This window comes from Onychostruthus taczanowskii, unplaced genomic scaffold (assembly GCF_017590055.1).
Source record: "Onychostruthus taczanowskii isolate IOZ18803 unplaced genomic scaffold, ASM1759005v1 scaffold90, whole genome shotgun sequence".
In the NCBI taxonomy this organism is placed as follows: domain Eukaryota; kingdom Metazoa; phylum Chordata; class Aves; order Passeriformes; family Passeridae; genus Onychostruthus; species Onychostruthus taczanowskii.
The window spans coordinates 284,936-309,383 of NW_024506994.1; the positions used below are offsets into that span (position 1 = coordinate 284,936).

At 40.3% G+C, this 24,448-nt stretch overlaps 1 protein-coding gene across 3 annotated transcripts in view; it reads left to right on the forward strand.

Annotated features, from left to right (window-relative positions):
• The window catches only part of CLIC5 (chloride intracellular channel 5), a 77,691-nt gene extending 53,866 nt beyond the window's left edge, over positions 1 to 23,825 (forward strand). For all 3 annotated transcript variants that reach the window (XM_041426217.1, XM_041426218.1, XM_041426219.1), the window contains exons 5-6: positions 12,353 to 12,534; positions 14,759 to 23,825. In XM_041426217.1, coding sequence (XP_041282151.1) covers positions 12,353 to 12,534; positions 14,759 to 14,926 — 350 coding nt within the window. In that variant the 3' untranslated portion in view covers positions 14,927 to 23,825. The remainder of the gene's footprint in view (positions 1 to 12,352; positions 12,535 to 14,758) is intronic.
• Positions 23,826 to 24,448: the final 623 nt, after the last annotated feature.

Below are 24,448 nucleotides of genomic sequence, written 5' to 3' on the forward strand. Positions count from 1 at the left end.
TTAAACAAGTTTTTATTACTCCCCATGAGCTGAATAATGTTGGGCTCATGGTAGCTAAAGTGCTTGGCAGCTTTACAAAACCAGCCCTAATATAAAAAATACCCAGTCTTTAAAACATATGTAAAATAGCTTTTCTGCAACATTTGTGGCACATAAAGTACCAAATACATGTTGGTGAGTGTGATATAAAGCTTTTATTGCCATTCATTTGGGATGACCCACATAACTCACTCATGATATGCTAATAAAACTGTTCACTCTGTCTCCTTATAAAAACACACATATAAAGATCACTAAAACTGTGGTGTAGCTTTGTGCTAACTTGTTAAGAAGTGCTGCAAGTTGCATTTATCACCTGTCCCAAGTTGCTTTATCTGCTTTCTGCCCAGTAATCAAAGTCTGAAATGCCCACGAACAGCAGTTTGCAAAATAAATTTTCTTTAGAAATAACTTTTTTTAAAGTTCTCAAAATCATGCTGGCTGGAGGCCCAGAGCCATCAATATTCTGTCTGGTACCAGTGACAGCTTTAAGGACCAATATCTTTTGACCTTTCAAAACTGAGAACTGAAACGTTGTGTCATTAAAAGGAAGAGGTTTTCAGTTTTCTAAAATGATAATACACCATCACCTTAATCTGAGAAATATGCACCTTACAAGGGAATATTTCTGAATTTTCCATCTTCTAATACCTTGCTAATTGAGGAACAAAGATTTCCTGATGGAAATGTGAAAAACATTATTTGAAAACAACACAAAAGGAACATTTTCTGTAAGTCCAGATGTGATCAGACTGCAGGCTCTCCAAGGCAAGGGACTTGGTATGCCTGGTTAACAGTCTTAGATGTAGCCATTTTGTGAATGGTAAATATTTGCATTAAATACATTTACTAACAGACAAAATTTTCTGACATGTCTGTGCTGAAGCAACTTTGAAGACAGAGCATACCACAGGGAGGAGAGAGAGAAAAAAGAAAGAATATATGTATTTATATAATTTAAAGTTATAGAACATGCTGAAGTCAACAAGGTTAATGACATGATGAAATTAAGGCACTTTCTCAAGCCTTTGCTGAGTCAGGGCCTGTATGCACGGCCAGGCCCAGAGTAAAACACTTGCAATGGGAACAGTAGTTGGCAGACACTCTCCTTTAAGAGGGAATTATTTCCCCTGTGTGTTGGAATATTCCTCCAAGTGCTGCTGGCTTTACTGGGATGCTTTGTTCTGTTTCCCAGCCGAGCTCCCATGCTCGCACACAGGAGCAGTAGCACAGCTGGAAGTGGATTAGAGCAATCTGGCAGCAGCAGTCCTGGGAGGAATTAAGAGCCTTGCTGCTGGAATGGGAGGCCTAAATTGCATTATTATTTAGAATTGAGTTTTAACTTCATTGCTTTATGGTTTTGCCCTGGTCGGTCACTCCCTTTGTTGCGATAGACTTGGTGTATCTTAAGTGTGTTCCCCACAGCAAAGACTTAGGTGAAGTTATGGCCTTGCTCAGTTCAGTGTCTGACTCTTATATAACCAAATGTTTGGGTTTAAACACCCAACTGGTCTTGATGTCCTGGCAGGATTGTTCACAGGTTTGCATTTAGCCATTGCAAGCTATCACATGGTAGATAGCCCAGTGACTGGCTCCTAGAAGTCAGTGTGCAAAACTGTTGATGACTTCAAAGGGAAAAGAATTGGCCCAGGTTTTGTTTTTCCTTAAGCAGATTTTTAAAGAATTTTTTTCAATTATTATTTGTTTAATGCATGCAAATGTTCTTCATAAAATAACAGGGGAAAGAACAATGAGATGTAAATGAAAATCAATGTTACTAAGTTTCTTTATTAGATATATCTTAAGTCATTGACTTTCAGCTTGAAAATACTGCTAGAAATGAGGTGACAAAATGGGAATTAGAGAAATAATTCTTGTAAAAATATCCTGGTTTTTCTGATTGCAGAAAAAAGTAATCCGAATTTCATGGACTTTGAGGCCAGAAGGATCTTTGTGTTATTTACTGTCATCTCCTACAAATCACATCCCAGTGAGTTTAGCCCATTGAGCAAACATGTTCATGTTCCATCCTTAAGATGATTTGGTTTGATTGAGCAGAGAACAGGAGAAACTGAAGTGTCCTTGGTGCACCACAGTGTCTTTGGGGCTTTTTTCCAGTCCTTGAGCACTGTCTTACTGTTTTCCTTTGACCTCTTGCTGGAATTCCCAGTGCCTTTTTCCTTTTTTTTAATTGGGGACACCAGAACTGGAAAAAATGTTTTTAATACTTGACTCAACAGTTCAGTTGCAACAGAGGCAATGTGACCTCCCTACTAATTCTTGGATTGTTTTCATACATCCAGACTTAATTAAAACTGATTTTGCTTCTGCTCCTTTCAGGGACGTTGAGGCATAATCACGATGATCCCTAAGTCATTTCAAGGGGCTTGAAACAAAAAAAAAAATCTCAAAAGCAGAGAAACAATGGGAAGGAAAGAATTAAGACATGACTCATTTGTAAATCTCATCGTCTCATGGCTTTTTGTGTCTCAGTAACAATTTTTGAACACAAAAATTCTGGAAAATTGAACACAGAAAATTCTGGAAACACTAAATAAATCTATTTGAGACTGAGATTTTTCCAAGTGAACGAAGGGGTTTGGGAATTTAATAGCTTTAAAATTTCGTTCTCAGGTGCTGCTAGCTAGGCATTGCTTTGTCTGCCTCTCATGTCTCTTCATCGATGCTGGAACTAAAAAACATAGTTGAAAACAGTGGAATGCAATTGGGATTATGATGGTGTAAACAGAAGCAGACTTTATTCTTCAACATGCCTGGAATTGGAAGAAATTAGTATTAAAGATTCAAGCACCATCAGCCTGTACAGGAACAAATTTCTTCACTTAAGTCTTGGAACACAAGGGGTCCTCAGAGCACTGCTGCTAAAGCCCAGCTGCGCTCGCTACCAAAATCTCACTTTTCTCTTACTTGAACGCAGATACATGAAGTTAGTTTTCCTTTGTTAGTCCCAGAATTGTCTTATTTGCTCTTCAGTAGTTGAACAAAAGTTTAAGCTCTGAGTGAACACACTTAAAAATTGAGATAGCGGTAGGATGACCTCACACTATAAAATAATGTGTGTTTAAAATCTGCAGGGCTTTTATTTTATTTTATTTTTTTTTCCAAATTCCTGATGCAAATCAGCTGCTGCTGTCTGCAGTTGCTTTAGGGACACCTGCACAAGACTAACGTGGCAGAGGTCAGGATTAGGCCCTTGGGGATGTGCTCTAGAAATGATGCTTGTCACTTACCTGCTGCTACAGGGTCACGATGATTTGTGAAATGCAGATTCAGTGCTGTTCTTCCTGGGGCACTTGTAGGCCAGTAGTTTTACATTCACTTGCTTCCTGCCCTCAGGGTCACTTGGACTCCTAAGAGACTTGGGAGTGAAGCTTTTCTTTGGTGTCATTTGAACACCTGGCTTTTCTTCTTAAAAAACAGCATTTGAAGGTGCTCTGACAGCATTCTTCATGATAATGTTACAAGTATTCCATTTATTTCTTGCCTCCATAGTAACACTGGATAAGAAAAGGGAGGGAGGAAACCCGAGTTTTCTGTAAAAAAAATAGAAACAAGTCAAAACAATCTTTCTAGATGCTTGAAAAACATGTCTAACTTACTATTTAAGGTGTTATTGATTCACCTGCTTTGCTAGGTTTAATGTGGGAGTAGGACAGATGGTATCACAAAAATAGAAAGATGCCAAGATGCCTGTTCTTTTTGTTATATTTACTGTTTGTCATGTCTAACCTGAAACATATTTCCACAGCTGGAGCATTACTGCTTTACTAATGTAAAGTTTATGGCCAAAGAGTATTTTTATTTTTATATTGGATATAGGACGTGACAAGGCAAATGATTTAAATTATTTTTACAAGGCCATATAGAAAACTTAAGAAGAAGAAACTCAGGTCTCCTAAATCCAGGTAACCTCTAAATCCTTGGATCATTGCTCTCTGTTTTAGGAAAAGGTACCTCTCTCTTTTAGGAAAAGGTAGCAAAAGGAATTTAGCTTTTAGTCTTTCTCATTCCTTCTATGGAGGTTTTGAGACATGACTGTCAAAATATCCCAAACTTTTTGGGTGAAGCTCTAATCAATCAATCAATCAATCAATCCACATCATCAGTCTGTAGATGGGTGAGAAGGGAAAAGAGATTATAAGGTTGGGATCATTTAACTTAAATTTGTTTAAAAGTTATATATTAGTCATTCAAAAGCCCTATTTCTGATCAATGGAGAGAGACATTTCTAAAGGGCATTTTGATTTTTCTTAAAGTTGGGAGAATTTCCTTTGGAGGTGCCTTTCTCTTATTGCTACCTTCAACACTTAGGTCAGACTAATTACCTAACAATTAGAAATCAGGCAAGGCAAATTGTACCCATAAGCAAATCAACAGATTTTTGATGTGTCCAGGTTTCTGAGGGTGCTTGGGGTATCCCTCAGCTGTGTCAGCTCCATGTTCCTCTGAGTTCTGGGGGAAGTGTTCCTGGGGCTTAGCACCTCCATTTCTCTCACTGCAAATACACAGAACAACATATATGTACCTACATGTATGGAAAATGTGTCCCTGTTTATGCCTGCCTCAGACCATGTCTGAAAGGTGATTTATGACCAGACTTGTGTGTCTGTTTCCATGTGTGCCCCTGTGTTTTTGTGACTCACCCCATTCCTGGTGTTTGCTCACCCCAGCACTGACTGGGAGTAAAAAACCCCTTTTCAAGTCCCAGCTCTGACTTGTCTGGAGGATGAACATGAGCCCCTGTCCCCTAAAACAACCCCAAACCAGGAAAGAGTGGATTTGAGGAGTAAGAGACACTACTTTATTTCTCTTCTGGGTGCACAAGGTATTTGTTGATTCATTAAGTGGGCAGAGACAGAGAGATCACGGCTTTTTCACATGGCTGTGTGGGCATTCACCTTTATTGTGGGAACATGCACAAGTCTCTTTTCCAGTGAATATTGAATTATTTATCTGGAGTAGAACATCTTTAATAGGAGAGCTGAATCACCCCAGAAACTCCCTTTGGCCCAGACTTAGACATCTAAATGCCTTGGATGCATGGGAGCACACAACCTTCATCCTCCTCTGCATTTCCAATGGCTCTCCCAGTGACCTCCCACTCATTTGCTGCTCAGAGCTGGGGATTTTATGAGGCAGAAACATGCCTGGAAAGGATGCTGCAATGCTCAAATAGGCAATGTATTTGCCCTGTGGGGAGTAAACCCTAATATTTAAGTAACTTTAAAAAAAATTGGAGGTATTATCCTAGATCACTTGGGTGAACTGTGAAATTATATTCAAAGAGTAGGATTCGTCTCGCCTGACTTCACCCCCCCTGAAAGTGAGGTGTCTAGTCTGAGCTAGTCCTTTAGGTTTCATCTGTAATTCATGCAGCAAGAAGGGCATGTGCACAGTGAGTCACTCTGGTCTGAATCAGGTGGAATTGCCCTCTGGAGATGCTCAGTTCCTCTGAGCAGAGAGGGAACCTACAGAACCGGCTTAGACAAGGCACCCGACTCTTAAAGGGCTGAACAGAAGAAGTCAAGGCAGCAATCAGATCTCGAGGGTTTTATTGAAATCACAGGGGGGGAAGATAAATTGTTCAATATGGAGTGAAGAGTCACGTGTATTGCAGTCACAGCTCCTCCATGGAGAAGAATTAATCAATGCGGATTAAAGTTACAATACTCTGTTGAGCCAGCCTGGGAAAAAAAAATTAAAAAAGAGGACAGGATGGAAAAAAAAAGAGAGTGAAAATATGAATCTTTAGTTTTTAATCAGACTGTCAGACTAGTGGAATGATATTATTTTCTTACCTTAAATTACTGTTTCTTAGCTTGTTCCTTTCTCCTACCAGAGAACAGTATTGGGTCTCATATAATATCAAACTGTGAATCTGGAAGTGATCAGGAAAGGTGGTTTGTTTTTTTAAAGGAGGAATAAATCTCAGATGGTTTGATTGAGACTGTGAATATTTATGTACTGTTCCCCCTTTTCCCTCATTGGTATTTCACCAAGTTCATTTGCGTGTGTTACAGGATAAATCTTACAGGAGGGCAGTGGAAGAAAGCAGTAAAAAGGGAAAACATCAATCAGTGATCCAGGGTAGCAGCAGGAATCGTTCATTTTTGTACATGGATCATGGTTTGTTGTACTTGCCTGGGCTTGACAATTAAGAGCCTTGCAGTTGTGCTGAGATCAGCCTCAGGTAGTTTCAGATGTTGGCTACAAAAGACAAGATGTTGCTGGGCTTCAACCACTTTGAAGCCTTGTTGATAATCACTTGGAAAGAGCACCACACATACTTGTCCTTGACTTCGAGAAAATGTTTTGTGACAAAAGGTTTATTTAATAAATATGCCATGGGTGGTGTGAGTAAACTGATTTATTGGCAAATGTGGGTGTGAATAATAACTTGCTTTGGAAAGTAAAAGTATTTTCTGTTAAACTGTTTGAAGCAGAAGGTTATTCTCCTTATAATTTGGAAATTTTATGTTAATTTTGAAGATTGTCACCATTTAAAAAGTGATGCAAAAATTATTGGATGTCTAGGCAAGACTTACTTAACCAACCATCCCCAAATATGACTTCCTTGTTTTCGTGTTTGTTTAGAAATCTTGCATCTTTTTTTGCTTAAAGTTTGTTTAAAAAATTAACGATTTTTGCTCCCTTTTCACATAAATCAAATAGTTTTTATGTTCAGTTTTTTAAAAAATCTGTTGTTCTTATTACTCTGATTGTGCCTTCTATGCTTTGAAACTATTTCCATAATAACTATCAAGTGAAATCCTTATCCTGCAAGAGGTTCCACACAAGCACATAAAAAAGGAGTCATCTCACCTCATTTTAGCTATTTTAAATTTAGGTAGCCAGTCTGCCTATGACAGAGAGTGAGAGAGATAGAGAAAGTGAGATTGAGGCTTCTCTGGTGGTAATTCAGCTTTTCTTGGGCTACTATTTTAAGATGGAATGATTTGCCTTGCAGTGGCTCGTTCAGGCCACAGAGATTGGTGTTTATGTGCTTTGTCTGCTTTGCTATTTCTCCTTGTCCCAACATTAAACAAGGAAGGAAATATTTGGAGTTCAAGGAAGGGGAAAAAGAGTCCTCGCCTGACCTCTGCAAATGCTGTGGGTGTGGGCAGTCTGAATCAGTTTTACTTTTTCCAAACCGTTTTTCTTTTACTACTTTCTAGTTACTTTCCATTTTGCTTCAGCCTCATTTGACCCACAGAAAGCAGAGATGGAAACGACTGATGACGCTGGAAGTTTTATGGCTGGTATTATTTCAGGGTCAGATTAACTGATTAAAATAGTCTCTTTTGGCTTTAAAAGCTTCTGGAGAAATCCTAATCCCACTGAAGTCAACAGCAAAACTTCCATGAGCTTCAGGATGGCCAAAATTTCACCCTGAGTACCTATTAATGAATCTTTGTCATCTGGCCCTCTGCTTGACTTGCAGGATCGCTCCATGCATTACATTTTCCAATGTTTTGCTCAGATGTAGTATAAGTACTTCAAGGCACAAGGGTTTCTCTCCATCCCCTGGAAATAGTTGCACAGGCTAATAGTTTAAGGAAGTTTTTGCTTGAAGAATTGAGTAACAGAGCCAAAGTCTGTTCTTGGTTGAACTGGAGTAAATATGGAATAGCTTGTTGACAATGCAGTTACTCCTCTTTTATGTCAGTGTAACCGAGAGCACAGTTTTGCCCATTATTAACTTTTGTTACATTATTTGTATTTCTGTGCATGTCAGAATTTGTTAATCTCATTGCTCAACATCAAGTAACCTTCTGCTGAAAACAGAACGTCAATGTGAATTAGGTATCATCAGCTAAATTGAACCTCACCCTGTGCATTTGACAGATGGTAATACATTCATTAAGTGTTCTGTGGTTGCTTTGAGGTTGGAAAGTGCTATTTTTCTGGCTTCTAACTCAGAATTCTTAAGTAAAGTTGTTTAAAATCCTAGTTTTGAAGGGAGAAGAAAAATCACAAAAAGCTCGCAAGGGTTTTTTTACTAATATTATTGTTTATTATTGGTGGGATGACAGGGCAAGACTGTCATTGCTAGAAGTTGTCTTTGGCTACATAAGTAGCCCAGAATGAAGTAGAGAAGGCTGAGAGAGATGGTTCCACCATGGATTTTGTCTATACATGGGTAGAATTTCTTGGAATTCGAGGTTATATTAAATATATCCCATGATATGATGCTGGTGCCTTGGTGCTTGGTGATTCCACTGTCCAGAAAAATGGTTTCCAGGAGTTCAGACATTTCAGCTGTAGCATGGATAAGCTGATGACAGGGCTCCTCTCTCAGAGCTGATCACATTTGGGATCTCTAAGTTCCTACTGAAAGTCTGCAGTGTGGGGAAGCAGCTGGAGGTAGAAATTTCAAAAGCAGCACAGAGCCACAGCCTGCCTCCACTTGGTGTTGTAATATTGAATCCTCCACCCTGACATTACCAAGACAATGCAAGGGTGTGATTAGACACTTCAGGAAAAGTTCTCCCCACAGCTCACTTAGGGGTCACCAAAACCAAGTGTAGAAGAGAAAACTCCACTGAGCAGAGAGGAAGCTCTCAGGGTGTTTAATTCAAACCTATTCTTTTAATTTTACTCACTTCAGGGAAGATTAATCCCACCCATTAGCTGTTATCAGCAAAGCTATTTAGTTCTTTAATGATGTTTCCCAGAGGACAAGTTGCCAAGGGAATTAGGTGCTTAGCCACTTCTGAAATTCACTGTGGGTGGTACTCTCACAAATGGGGAATTAGTAACTTTTTAGATCTTCACATCTTTTTAAATGTCTTCATTCAGTCTGGTGCTGACTGGCGTTCACATGGCCCCTGCCTTGGCGAGTGCATCCTTTCCCTTAGGTTCTCAGTGGAGACAATGTAGAGAGTCATCCAGCTTTTCATGAAATCGCCATAGTAGGGGAAGTTTGGAATTAAGTCCACGTTTAAGGAATTAATCCAAGCTGAGTTTGGTCAGTAGTGTGAACCCAGACAGTTCTTTGCTCAGAAAGAGTCCCAGAACATTCAGAGCTGTTCTGAAGAGGTCATTTCCTGGTCTCTATTCACAATTTTTCACCTTTCACATAATGCTTAAATATCTACCAGGCAAGAGAGTAAATTAGATTCTTTTACACATCCTCCTTCTTTGAGTGGGGATTTCCCTGAGTACCTTCTCAAGGAACATAAGATTTCAAATCCTACAGATAGATCTGAGTGTGTTAGGGCACCTAGAAAGTAGGATTTGCAGCATGGATATTTGCATATGGATTTCAAAAACTGCCTTAGAAATCAGGAACAGGCTTTAAAAATATGACCCTGTGCACCTAAAATCCATTTGATATGGCAAAATTTGGATTTTAATTCTCTTAGTTTTTAAATTTTTTTCCCCTATTTAATTGGAAGGAGAGCACTTCTCTCTTATTCACTATTTTCCTATTTTCCAGGCTGTTCTGAGAACTTTACTAGGATCTAAGCTCTAGTTTACTAAGAAAAGTTTTGATTAAAAAAATGGGGTCATTGGTGTCACAAGTAGTTGTTCAGTTCTTGCCCGTCAGGATATAAGATGGTCCTGATTCTGTGGTGATTTCAATGTGAGGTGTCAGCATCCTGTGGGCTCCGGCAGAGCCTGTGAATTAGGTCACAGATGTATTGAGCCCTGAACATACACACTTATTTCTGGCCTAAAGCTGCTGTATGCAGGAGCCAACTATGAATTCAGACAGTTGTTTTTCTTGTGTCACAAACAGGCTGCACTCCAGGCATTGTTTTTGGGACAGCCATGACGCACTTTGATAGAGCAATGAGAGCAAAAAAAAAACCCCAAAACCTAATAAGTTCCAGAAGAGTTACATAAACACACCTCACCTGCTGCTGCTGTCTCTGTGCACACACCTGACTGACCCCATGTTCTAGCACAAAGCATCAAACACCCTCCTGACACTGGAATATTGCTCAGATGACTTGGAGAACCAAAATCCTGCTGGGTGAAGGGAATACTGGAAAGTGGTCAGTGTTGAGCCAGTTCTCTAAAACCCAGATGAACAAAACTGAATGAAATCACAGGAATTCGAGTCCACTGTCTCTACACTGGAAGAGGACACAGTCTGAGGCTGACCAAGAGAAGCAGAACTGTCTATTCAACAGGTATTACAGGTCAAACCAAAAAGAGATTGCTAAATCCTTTGAGTGCTGCCACACTCCACAGTTCCTACCCTCCTGTGGAAGTTGTGAGGCAGGACAGCTGCAGGCGATTAAAGGTATCACTGCCAGCATCTGACAGCAGAATGTCAGTGTCAAAATTCAATTTGAATTGATTAAATGAAAGATGGCAACACTTTTGTTTTATGGATGGCAGCACTTCAGTCGCTTTAGATGCTCTGCTTTCAGAAATAAAATTCCTTCCCTCCCTGCTATGTTTGTGGGGGTGTTTTCAGTTGGATCACAGTAATTTCTCCAGTCAATCAATTAAGCCAGGGTTTGCCACTGTGTCTCAGAGTCAGCCACAAAAGAGCTGGTATGGTTCCCTGGTGCTGGGCCAAGAGACTTCAGTGGGAGCAAGGCATCAAGCGGCTTAATCTGACTTCCACTGCTGGCACAGGTTTAATAGATGTTAGGGAAGCAGGGAAATCATGTTCTGTGGAGTTCAGCTCCTGCTCTCTCAGTAGCCCTGGACGTGCTGCCTTTCTCTCTGTGCCAAAAGCACAGGGGCAGCTGACAACAGAGCCTGTGGAGTTACCTGTGCCAGCAAGGCTCTCTGTGAAGGGCGATTGCTGCAGCCTTTCGAGTGTCTGTTGTGTTACATAAATATATTTAGGACCATGGAATCATAGAAGGTTTGGGTTGGAAAAGACCTTAAAGACCATCTAATTGCAAACCCCCTGCTGTGGACACCTCCTACTATCCCAGGTTGCTCCAAGCCCTGTCCACCCTGGCCTTGAACACTGCCAGGGATCGGGCCACAGTTTCTCTGGGAAACCATAAAGAATTTCTTTCATATAGTTAACCGAATTTCCCCTATTTCAGTTTGAATCCATTGGTCCTTGTACTTACCTCCATAGGCCTTGTAGTGCTATACCACCTGAGTAACTCTCCCCTAAGTTCAGTGGCAGTAAGTTACTCAGAGATACCAGATTTTACAGTATTAGGCCATTAGTACTGACTCCAGGCCACATCTGCAGCAGGTATAAATCACTGCAGGTAATTTTCACCAGCTGAAATTCTGGCCTTAAGCCTGTGGGTCATGTTGTTATTTTTTCACATTGTAAATTCTTGCTGTTTCTTATTTATGTTGCTTTAGCACTTTGGGGCACTTGTAGGGGACCAGGACTCCATCATGCTTTTCACCCTTCAGACAGAAACACCAAAGACCCTTCTTTGCCCTGTTTGCAGTTTGAGTAATGCAGAGAGTTATCCAACTTTCTGTAAGTGCAAATTGCGCTTGCAATTGCAAGCAATCTTTTCTATTGTCCTGACAATGAAGCATGAAAACACAAATTCCTTGCCTGTGTGAAAAATTTGCACTCTGCTGTAGAGGTCTAGATGGCATTTGAACACTGGCATTTGTTGGAGCCAGCAGAAGTGTGAGACATGATCTTCAGTAAGTGAACTAAGAGGTCTGGAGTCTCCATTGTGAGACTATTTGAGATCTCTCAAAAAGAGTGTTTGCAACCAGGTTGAATCAGAGTTAAATGGGAATTTTAACACTGGCTAATATCTCATCTCATTTGTAGCATATCTTTCAGCTCTGTGGAGCTCTGGTTAGCATCTTTGGAATTACTGCTATTGCCTTTAATTACTCTGCAAGGGTGTTGAAAGAAGTAAAATTAAGACTTGATAGAGCTGAAGTAATGCTAGAAAATTCTGCTTCATTGCAGTCCTATGCAGCTGGTTAGAAAAATGAAGGAGCAGTGTACAGGGTTCCAGTTCCTGTGTGATGGCTTTCAACAGACCAGAAGAAATATCATAGGCAGTATGGTTTTTTTTGGTGTATCATCTTGACAAGCTGTTTTTTCCTTCTGTGATCTCTTTCACTGCTTTTGTTGTTTGTCAGGAGAAGACATGGTACAGCAAGGTCCCTGTGTCCCTTTTCCCCCTGCAGGATGAGCTTTATCCTCAGGCAGATACACTTTGCTGGGCTACTTTGCCATTGGATCCTGTCGGCTTTGGAGCACAAATTAACAAGGAATAAATTGGTTCTTGGCTTTTTTTCTAGACGCTACCATAGCCATTGATAATGAGCATTTATAAACAATACTTATTCTGCCCTAATCACTTATTCTTTGGTTTTTTTGGCAAAGCACTTGAAAGGGGCTTAGTGAAAGCTCTGAAGAAGCTGGATGACTACCTGAGAACTCCCCTGCCAGAGGAGATTGATGCAGACAGCACCGAAGAGGAAAAAGTGTCTAAACGCAAGTTTCTGGATGGAGATGACCTGACACTTGCTGACTGCAACCTTCTGCCCAAACTCCATGTTGTCAAGGTAAAAGATGTCGTGAGATGGTCAAAGAAGCCTTATCTGACATGATGAGCCTTGCTCTGAAAGCTGAGTGCCAAAGCTATCATGTTTTTAAGCAGAGTTCTTCAGGCCTGGAAGAGCAGTTTGAAACACAGTTTGCTCTTCAGTGTTTCCTACAGGTTAAATAAAGGAACTTTATACATAGTTCATGGGAAAGCTGTCCCATCACTTATTAGTGGTGAAGACAGTACTGAGTTCTAGATGTCTTGTTTCTTTATTTTTACTCTGCTGCAAGTAACAGCAGTCTTTTGTATTAATTAGTTCCTAATGCCCTTAAGAAACATGTCAAAACTTTAGTCAGTTCCCACCCATTTGTAACTTAAGAGCAGCAGTCCATCTCTTTGGGGAATTTTTATTCCATCTGGTATTTCACACAGAGAAGTTAACAAATCAAAGTCATTGCCGAGGTCCGGGATTTAAGATGTACTATGGTTGTTGGTATAATGCAAATCATGTACATCATCTTGACTTCTAAATGTTGCATTTATTTAATTTATCAGATGACATGTTGCTTTAGAATAACGCAAGTACCTGGCAGACCTTGGCAAGCGAGTGAGCTAGGAATTAAAGCCAAGTCATGCATCTAATTTGGCTCTGTGAGCCAAAACATAAACTGAGCCTGGGAGCTGACTGCACACATGCAAAAAGAAAAAAAAATTTAAAAAGCACATAAGTCACCAGGTAAGAGATGTGATAATATCCTCACAGGTTTAGCACTTATTCTGGCTTGTCTTCATTGGCAACATTGGAGTCAGACAATGCAAAATGAATGTGTGGCCTCTCACTGGTTCTTGTCTCCTAGGGATGAAATGAAAGATGTAAAAAGAGAATTAAATTTTTTCTCAGACAAGCGTAGCCATATGATATTGCCTGAAAAGCATTTAACAGATAGAAGGGTGAATTATTTTTTCATCTGATGGAAGATGTGTGCTGGAAATTTTAAAAATGTTGACTTAAGTTGCCCAGCAGGCTTTATCTTCCCCATATGTGTGTGAAGCTCATGGAAGGCAAGAATGCTTAATTAAATGCAGTTTAGGACAGGATTTGGACTTGCATATACCAAGTGGATCCTGGTAATAGAAACAAATCGCAGTCGTTTCTGAGCACATGACTGTCCTAAGAAATCTGAGATGGAAAACAGCTCTACCATGTGCTTTAAAAATAAAGGGGAACTCTGTGGCACATATGTATGTAATTTATGCCCAGGAACAATTTTATACTGTCAGAAAAATTAGAGATTGGAAGCACTCATTAAATTAGCTAATCCATCCTTTCCTATCAGATAGTTCACTCTGTCACCACAAGCTTATTCTATATGGTATATTCCTACAGGGAAACTGAAATATCCCAATTCAGCAAGGTACTTAACCAACTAACTAGCTTTAAGTGCAGATTAATCCCATTGACTTCAATGGGACTGTACAGGTGCTTAAAATTAAGTATGCACTTAAGTATTTTCCTGAATAAGGGCATGAGTGTTTTTAGAAATTGAAAATTTGCCTTGATAGACAATTTCCTAGTCTAGCAAGTCTTGAAATAACCATTTTCGCTCAGTTTATCCCAATGCTCCTGTTTCTAATATATGCTAAATCATCTTGGTTTCCTAATCATGGTGCCCATACCACCCTGAATTTTTTGTTTTCATGAACACGGATCCAGCCTTCCAACAGCTGTACGTGGTTATATCCTCTGACACCATTTACCAGGCAAAATATATTACATTTATTAAAAATATAATACCATATATAAAAATAATGTTACATATAGTAATTAATATAAAAACGTTATAATCATTACTAATGCAATTATTTTAAATCTGTCTTGCTCTTTATTTCAGCCTCTTCTTATGTGGTGTCTGAGCTTTAAGTGATGTACTCAGGACTTGTCAAAAAAAAACCCCAAAACCCCAATATGGTAAAATCAATGCACTTCAAGTACCATAAAAATTGAAATTTGTTAACAGTAGCCAGGTTGTAGCTTTAGAGTATCCTTAGGCCAAGCAGCAGCCTTGCATGATAGGGGACAACCAGCAGTCACTTCTCACCCTTTTCTATGGTAAATCACTGATTCTCCAAACATTCCTCTCATTGGCTATTAATTACATGACAGAAGAGAGCAAGAAGGTCCCTAAGAAGGAGATGCATCCCCTGTGAGATGGATTTTTTCAGGTGCTTTTTCTTTGCTTTAGATTGTTGCAAAGAAATACCGCAACTTCGAGTTCCCGGCAGAGATGACGGGGCTGTGGCGGTACCTGAAGAACGCGTACAGCAGGGATGAGTTCACCAACACCTGTGCAGCAGACAAAGAAATCGAGCAAGCCTACGCAGATGTGGCCAAGAGGCTCAGCAAGTCCTAACTGCCCCCAGCCATGGCTCAGTATCCCCTTTTACAGACTCTGCTCCTTGTTGCCTTAAGATGTTCTTTATCGTTATGCTGTCTGGTTGGCATCTTTATGACTTCACATGTTCCAGGTGTATTGGACAGGGACAAATCTGCCTCTCCCTGGCCAAAAGGGAAGGCAGCTGTAGTGGGGGGAGGGGTGGGGGATGGGGGTGGACACCCTTTGAAGTCTAACCCAAGATCTAGCTCAACTAGTATTATTTGCAATCAGTATTGGAAATGAGTCCGCTTGACTAGTTTCTTGTTCTGTGTTGGGGGTACCTCATGACCTGCATCCTTTAGAGTTTTAAAAATAGCTGAAATTTCAGGTAAGAGAGTTAGGAACACATAGAACTGGTTCCTCTCTAGGTTATTTCAAGGACACTTTCCCCTTCAATTCTATTAAGATCCTTGAGGTATGGACAAAATTCAGGAGAGAGAGGGGGAAAAAAATAAGAGTTTGACCCTAAAGCAGAAATGCTCTTAGCAGTTATATCTAAATAAACTCTCTGAATGCATCTTCTGTCTTAGCAGGCCCAGGAGTTTATAGGGTATTTATTTTTAACTTGGCGCAAGAGGGGGAAGCCTGAGTGAATATGTCAGACTTGCAGATGCTACTCTGCATAAAATTTGCATGGTGTTGTTGGATCCAAATGTTTAAAGCAAGAGAGTGAAAGAGCAATTGAGCAGGCAGCCCTTGGAAGAGCAGGGCCTGTGCCAAAATGCCCAGTGGATCTGCTGGTTGGTAGAGACAGACAGACACAGCAATAACAGGGGCAGCAGATTGACTCCAGCACCCACAGAGGGAATTGGCACAGCAAAGCAAACCACGCAGGATATTGTCGTCTTGACTGTATGGTTGCCAGTTCCTTTATAATTGCTATCTTGGGAAACTTGGATCAGCAGTGGGAAGCTGTCGCTGCACACGGATTCCAGGCAGGGGAAGTGCTTTCGTTGCCTTGGGCTCCAGATGGGTCACTCTCAGATGCTCATCATCTCAGCCCAGGAGGAGTTTGCTGTGAGAGCCTCAAAGAGGGCAGGCTGGCACAGCGAGAGGCATGTTTCCAGCCAGGAATTCAGCAAGAGTGCTAGCAGAAATCCATGCACGGTACCTCAGTCCCACTCATCCAGGCCTTACCCATTCAGGTTCCACAGTTCTGTATTAGGCATTTTTTCCTAAAAGAGATTATTTTGCTCTGTCTGCAGTGCCTGCCTGGCACATCTGCTTTACACTGGTGATTATTTGCACGTTTCCTCAGCAAATTCAGAATGACAGCTCTTTCACTTGAAACTCATGTGCTCCATCCAGTACATACAGGAGAGCACATGGTTTGTGGGTTTCAGTTTGTGGAGGGATTTACTGCTGTTTTAAAAGATAAAATAAAGCTGAGCTGTAACTTCTTGTGGCTCTCCTTTTGGTCAGAGCTGCTAAAACTGCACTGATTTGAGGGGAACCCCAACCTGGTGAGCTGTGACCAAGCAGACTTGTCTGCAGCCAGAGAGCTGGGAAAGGGGAACAACACTGAAAGCCAGGCTCTGCCGTGTGATGCTGATGACAATCTGAAACCATCCTTTTGCTTTAGTGGGGTAATTCCACTTTTCACACTAACCCAGCTGGGAGCAGAATGTTGCTCTCTGACTGAAGGGAGTTTGTGGTTGACTGTTGTTTCACATGCAATGGTCAATTTGTTCTGAACTTTCAAAACCTTGGAAGAAAATCCGTGAACTCCCAAGTCTTCTCCTAGAATGGGCTATTTCAGCAGTGGCTAGACTGGAGGGCAAAGGCTTGCACTCCTTAAAATATTGCTGAGAAATCAGCTGGCTCAGAGAACACTAATAGCAGCCAGAAAAATCTGGTGAGATTAGAAGTATCTGCACAAGCACATGTGTGGCTTGTTAAAAACATTTCTTCATGAGATTGGAATTATTGTGATTTTTTTTTCTTAATTCTGGCAATTATTTATTTATTTATTTATCTTAATTGACTCGATCCTTTCTTTCTGTCTTTCTGGTTTTTGTTTTCACTCAACACTTGGGTCAGGATGGCTTGGTCAGTTTAGGAACGTGTTATTAGCAAAGCTCTGCAAGTTTGTTCCTAGAGAAAAGTCTTCTATGTGATCAGTGGTCCTGGGGATTTTTTACTCTCAGTATGATCCTGTCAATCAACATAAACTACATTTTTCTCATTTGCCTTTTCCCAGGTTTGCATTTCAGTCAGTAGCTTTCCTTATTCACGGTTTCTGTAAATATTGGAATAAAAGACACAGACACAGATGCAGATTCTTGCTCTCTGCTTATTATATTTTTGTTCTAAAAGAAGACTGTCCAAACATGCAGCAGATCTCAGGCAGGTAAACCAGGATCTGCCCTGATTTTCATCTCAGAATCTTCTCCGTTTTGCTAAATCTCATAGTTCTGAAATTCTCTCATATGTTTGTCTCTGTTCTTCTTAGAAGAGGGCCAAATCACAATCAGCTGATTTCAGTGACCTCAAATTGCATCTATTTTTAGAAAAAAAATGTTTAAAAATATCAAAAAGCAAATGGTCTATAAATGCAATGATGAGCTTTTTCTGAGATGATTTGCATGTTCTTAAAAACTTTTTAAGATTTCATAATAAAATCTAAAAGTCTCCAGGCTAATTTCCTTTTAATAAATTGCAAGAAAATGTCCTTAAATATATTCACTTTTCATACAGTATTCCAAAATATCTAGATAAAATATAATTATGGATATGAGAAATTGGAGGAAAATTGAGCAGTTTTCAGCCGTGGTGCCATTTCTGTCTGAATTCAATTCTCACTCTGCATCCTAACTTTGCATTTTGCTCATAACTCTATTATAGGTTGATCCAAGATCATGGACAGGTTCAGGCATTCCCTGACCTTTGTTTGGGTTTGAAACCCAAGCTCATGTTTTCAGATGTGTAACTTTCACTCACCTTTGTGCTTCTTGGCTTTATCCATTGCCAGAAGCAGGAAATACTGGAAATCCTGCTTAGAAAAGTGTTTTGCTAAGATTTTGAGCTCAGTTCTCAAGGCTCAGGATCCATCACCAACGAGATTGTAAAGGGCTCCAGACTCTTTTAGGCAGAGTATTTTTGGTGACCTTCCATTGTATTTAGAATTATAAGTAATAAATATTAATCATACAGGATTGTATATCTACATTGGCAAGGCAGCATTTCTGAAAAGAATCTAAGTGACAAGACAGACATTGCAGATTTACAATAACTTTGTTCATAAATTTTTTTGTAAGATGTAAAGAAAGACATAGTGCAGAGAGGGAAGAAGCCAACAATGTGGATTTAATCATCTACATTTCAGAAATGCAGACCAAATGTCTGTGAAGATGTCCATTTCATCCAAACATTTCTTAGATATTTATTTCAAAGCTCTCTGCTCACTCAATCCAACACTCCATTCATACTGGAACGAGTATTGATTTTTCTTCTATTAGCAGTGCTATGGGAGTTCCTGAGGATCCCATAGATTAGTTACCCTTATTCTCTGCTAGAACTCTTTGAATTGCCAAGAGGTCATTTTGCAGCACAGGTAGGACTAAAGAGTATCTCTTTAAAGTCTATTTAAACCAGGGTTTCTAAGAAACATTTTTTCCTATAGAAATCACATAATGATACTGCTTTATCAGGTCTGGTGTGGAATATAGAACTGCAGGTTACTCCTCTGGTTGCATCAGCTGAAAAGCTACTGCCAGGGCAAATGACAGTCTATAGCACAAAGAAAATAGACAATTTTGTTTCCTACAAGAAAGTTCAGCTGAATTGCACATACTATTTATTTTCAATATATATTTATTTTATTTTAACCCCTAAGCACCTTTCTCCCTCTCTTGTCTGTGCTCAAATTCAGCTCCAAGTTAGCCATAACCATTTCCTCAGTGATAAGTAGCAGGATTCTTGTGGATGGGCACAGGGGAAACTGTGTTTTAGTGTAGCCCTTCTGCCTGGTGGGATGAAGCCCCCTGTCTGCACCACCTGAGTTTGGCTAATCAGCTGAGTCAAAAGCACTGCAAAAATTTAGCCAGTAGAAATCACACTCCTGTAAAAGCAAAAGCACATGGAAGCATTATTAAAAAAAAAAAAATGATGTTTTAATGAAAAAAAATAATCCCTAGGTCTTGTGTCCTCCTTCATGTGTATTCTTTTAAGCATCAGGAAATTTGCCTTTGTTTATTACTTTTCTAAAGTATTCATTTTTCTTGAATTGTTTTTGATATTAAGAACTATTTTTCCAGTAAGATTTTGCCTCTCTGCTGAATCTTTCATCTCTTCATTAATTTTGATGTCTGCAATGTCTTAGTAATTCCAGAGGAGGCAGGAAAGCTGTGAGGTTTATACTTGTTGAGAAGTTGAAGGAGGTAATGATTTTTTTTTTTTGAGAAAACAGCATTAAAATAATTTTAAAAATTGTGTCCTTTCATCTGGGATCCTTTAAGCAAGAGTTAAGTAACTGTTTAGTCTGGACTTTGAATTTCAGCACAGACAGGAGCAAGGCAGCGTGTTGAAGGTGGCTTTGCCTGGGGGTTTCTCTCAGGTAGTAGACATGTTCCCTCTGAGTCACAGATTTCCTATTTCCTCCTTTCAGGAGGGCTGTGCTGGCTTGGACACTGAACTGGGACAGCCCACTCAGTGCTCAGCAGTGAAAAGAGGAGTCCTGGTCCCTTTTCTCTCCTTCCAGCTCACATTCAGGGAAAGCAGAGAGCGTTAAGCTGCTTTATTTCCTTGTCCCACAGTCCAGCAAGACTCGGCCCCAGAAAAGCCCACAATCCCCATCCAGTTCTGTTTTCCAAAGCTTGAAATGTCCATTTTTTAACACGTGACATAAAAGCCCGAAGAATCCCGTGTGACCCCTCAGGCATTCCCCAGGCAGGACTCAGCAGCCTCTCAGAGACCAAAGCAATCATCTTATTCCCCTGTTGCCCCAGCTCATTCCCCTTTCACCATTCACTGGAGGGATGCTAATCCTGAAAGCACTCCCAAGGATGCGTTTGCGTGTGGTGGATTTGAGCTGTGCTCATCGGCTGAGCAGCTCTGAATGGTGGCATTGTCACAGCTCAGCGGGTCCTGCCTCTGCTGCCAAGGGGACCCACCACCCTCTGGAGGAGCCAAAACTGCTCCACCAGTGATGGTGCAGCCATGGTGAAAGGTTTGAGAGCCACCTTTCCTCCAGCCTGCCTCCCTGGCTGAAGTGTTAGAGCTCAGCTGGAGCCACAATCCAGCACTAATGAGCATTTCTAGCTTGCAGCATGTGAATAGGGACTACTGATGTGTTTAATGTTAAACATGTGCTTGCCTGCCTGCCTGCCTGCCTGGAGAGGGGCCTAAAAGCCATGACAGAAAAGCCTATATTAATGAAGGGCATTATTATTCTCTTCCCTTTGAAATCTGGTGGCAGAATTCCCAGTGGGGGAATTCCCAATAGGAATTCCCAGTAAAGCCAAAGGTGGCATAGGCATGAAGATGTTTCGAGTACAGAGAGAACAGAGAACACTCAGGCAGAAAAGAGTGGTGTAGAGGTTCTTGGTGCAGAAGAAGGACGCCAGGTGGTAACTGCAGGACATGAGCAGTGCTGCCAGGCTCTGGGCTGGTCCCAGGGGTGTTCAGAGTGGAGCAGGGCCCAGGCTCTGCTGGCAGTGTAATGCCAAGGCATGTTCTGCTGTATCTCCAGCCACACTCCCTGGGCTGGTATCCCGCAGCACAACGATGCCTCCATTGTGTCTGCCTCACTCTTATTATGAAGTGGCTTGTCTAAAGAAAACTAAGAAGGGTGGGGGATTTTTTTTTTTTTTTTTTTTTTTTTTTTTTATGTATACATGGAGTGAAAACAATCCAAATATGCTTTAATGGTTCTCAACATGATACTGTCAATTCTCACCACAGGGTGGAATTTGTTGGTGGAAATTAAATTAAATTAAATTAAAACAGAAAAGCTTGGCTATTGCTAATGGGTACTACTGGGAGCCCTAAAAGCGGTTTGCAGTGTAGAACCATAACAGGAGTGAACATCCTTTAATTCCCAGAATTGCTTGGGTTTCTCAGGGTCATTTTGGCCTATTCTGCTGCACTGCTGAGAAGTTGTTCTTTCCATGTCTCTCTAGGTCTATAAACTCTGAAGAATTTGTGAAATGGCTACGGGCACCAAATTAGTCTTTTTCACTCCTTTATTTTTTTTTTCCTCCTTCATTAAATTAACTACTTTAGCTTGGAAGTTAGCAATAAGTAAGTAGAATTTGCAAACAGCAGATTTCTCTACTCTTTCATTAAGAAAGTTTTTAAGAGCCTTCAGGAAATGAGAGGTTATCTCCAGTTTTGGGAATAAACTGTGATATAAAATACAAATGCAAGTGGGATTCTGATTAGATTATTGAAGCAGAAAGATTGCAGGTTTTTTTAAGGAGCATGCTTAGGAGTAAATGAACAGAATATTCCAGATACTGCAATAGAGGTTTCAGTTCTAGTTTCTGCTTTTGGTTTTTTGGGGTTTGTGTTTGTTTTTTTTTTTAATTACCTATTGTACAACATAAAAACTATATATACATGCATACATATATATATATAGAGAGAGAGTATTTATCTGCATTATTTAATTTAATAATGCTGTGGAGTTTGTTGGGATAGAAAGTGGCATAAGAGGAAAACTTACACTTTTGAAACAGCGCTATTATTTCTGTGTCTTTGATTTGGTTCCCACTGGAATAAACAAGAACCACACCATTAGTTGTGTGGAAGTAGAATCTCAGCTTCACAGACCCCGAAAGTCTGGCAGTCCCTTGGAGGGCAAGGTAATTTGGTATTTAGCAATCCGAGCCTTGCAGTGGGCGCAGCGTGTTTGAAGGCGTTCAGAGCCGTCCTTGGGTGAGGGAGTGATGCTTGCAAAGGACCCCAGTGAATCCCCTGCTGTTTTAAAATGAGATTAAGCCATCATGAGATGTGGACTGGCTAACCCCAAACCAGACACGTTCGCCTGCAGTGCAGCCGCTAAATTGGTCTGACATCAGGAACCGCAGCGAAGGAGCTTGGCCTCAGAAGTGAGTCAAAGCAGCATCTTTGTCACCAGTCATTTTCTATTTATAATGACACAGATCTATTTTATAATCACGGGGAGGCACAACAGGAGTGTGCTTTGTTCTGCCTAAATCGCATTTCTCGTGCGGGTGCGTTTAAACACAGCCCTTGGCCCCTTGCCCCACACCACACACACCCAGGGCGGGCACTTCTGGCACAACAATGCACACCCTGTCGTGCTTGAATGCTCAAAGCTTCCAGTGCTGGAGCAATAAACTCCTGCTAAATGGCTTAAAAATGTTCCCTTAAGTGCACCGAGCTGCCTCGCTTCTCATTTCCAATGCTGTCATGTTTCTAAGCCTTGTGTTTCAAAGAAACCAGGAGTATGTTGTGTTATTTAGTGGTGGAAATTGCTGGGCATTATTGACTGTAAGAATTTGGGATGAAAAACCCCACTCCTCAACCCAACCCTCTTTCCTGGTGCAAACCTGACAGCTTTTACTCCTGACTGTGTTCTCAGAGGCAATGAACAAATTCCCAACAGCTGCTTGGTTTGGCTCCTGGAGAACAGGTCCTCATCTGTGCAAACCTTCAGAGCTATGATGGTAACCCCCCTTTGCTCACTTTTGTCCTTTTTTTTTTTTTTTTTTTTTTTTTAATTAAATGAAGCGTCCTGCTGTGTATTTCCTAGAAAATTATGATTTTGTTATCAATAGATTTTTTTTTTTGTAACCTGTTTTCAGTTCTAAAGCCTGAAGATCAAAACCAAATTGCACAGTAAGGTTTGGGGGTGAGCAGAAGTGCTTTTTCCTCTCCAAAACCTACTAGTTTTCAAATCCTGACTCATTTGGAGCACAATTCTGGTTACTTTGAGGAGGTCTGAGGTTGAAAGAGAGGGAGGGGAGCCCAATGAGAGAGGATAGCAGGAGCCAGTCTGGAAGTCTTAATAGATATTTGGACAAGTTTCCTATCAGTCTGTGAGCAACCTCTGCCCCAGTGAAAATATAATTGCTTAGACCTGTACTGATATTCAAAGGCACAATTTGGGCAGTGAACCATGACATGATGATCAGACATGATACCTTTTGGATTTTCTCCTCCAAAATGTCATTAATCACAGAAATGGGTGATGGCTTCAGGGCTCCCACCTGAAGTAATGGGCTAAAAGCAAGATCTGAAAATCATGTGGAGAAATGAGGAATTACCTTTAAACTCAGACCTGGTGAGCTTCAAAGGAAAGTAATTTATTTGTAAACAACTATTTTATAGTGTCTGAGAGTGAAAAGTAACTGTGTATCCAGAGGTCTCCATCAGATAAGAAAGCAAGCCAGGATCCCTTTGTGTACTTGTGTTTTTCAGTCAAGGAGCATCCTCTCTTAATGTGCAATTTTAGATTAGAGTGCAACCTCTTCCAGTAGGAACTCCGTATTTGTTCTCTGCATGTGCAGCTCTTTACATGACAAGACCCTGATTAGGGTCTTTTGTGTGCTGCTCTAACCATCATAATCTGTAATAATAGGAAAAATATAATTAAAATGTCATTGCAGTTCACGTTTAATATTATGATTGTGAGACTGTCAACTGTGAATAAAATACTGTCCTTTTTGTATAATAGGTAGTATATTTTATTATTGAAGAAAGAGTTAAATTTAATTTTTAAACACAAAAAAGTATCTGCTCATTGTTTCATTTTAAGCTTTTGAATATATAAGCAAATACTTCTTTTGTATCCTTCAAATGAGTATGTGTTAAATGAAGAAACCAACCTTCCTGAATTGGAGCTGTTTATAATTATATTCCTTGAGTGATTAACACCTTATAATTTGAATAAAAGTGGTTTATTTTCTCATTGGGTTATTGCGGAACTTTGTTTAATTTTGTTAATCTTTTTTTTTTTTTTAAACAGGCAACTTTTCTTTGCCTGCAAAAAACCAAATGTGTGCTCAGAGCTTGAATACAGCTGTAGTCATCCCTTACTCTAAGACTGGGATATGAGAACTGTTGGGGTTATAATTTACATCTATAAAATAATGGGGGGGTGAAATGGGGGGTGACCATTCACTATTTCTCATATCAGAGATTATGTGTTCCTAATGAAATAATCAAGCATCAAGTTTAAAGCAGTCAGAAAGAAAAGCCTTTTTACACAGTGTGTAATTAAACTTTGGAGCCCTTTACTGGATGATGCTGTGCAGATCAAAATGAGTATGGGGTTCAACCTCCTGAAGAATAGATCCATAAGTGTTGTTAAGTACAAAACTTTGGAAGCAATGCTCTAGTCAAGCAGTTCTGAAATACCAGGGCTGAGAGAAAGTCCATGAGGAAGTAGGTTTCCATTTGCCTCATTTCTTATATTGTTTCTGCTGTGAAAGAAATTGTGAGAGATTAGACACAGCCACAGGAGGGCTGGGTGCCTTGGCTCCAGGGTGTCCTTTCTGGGATTACAGTGCACAAATGTGAAGTATTGTAAAT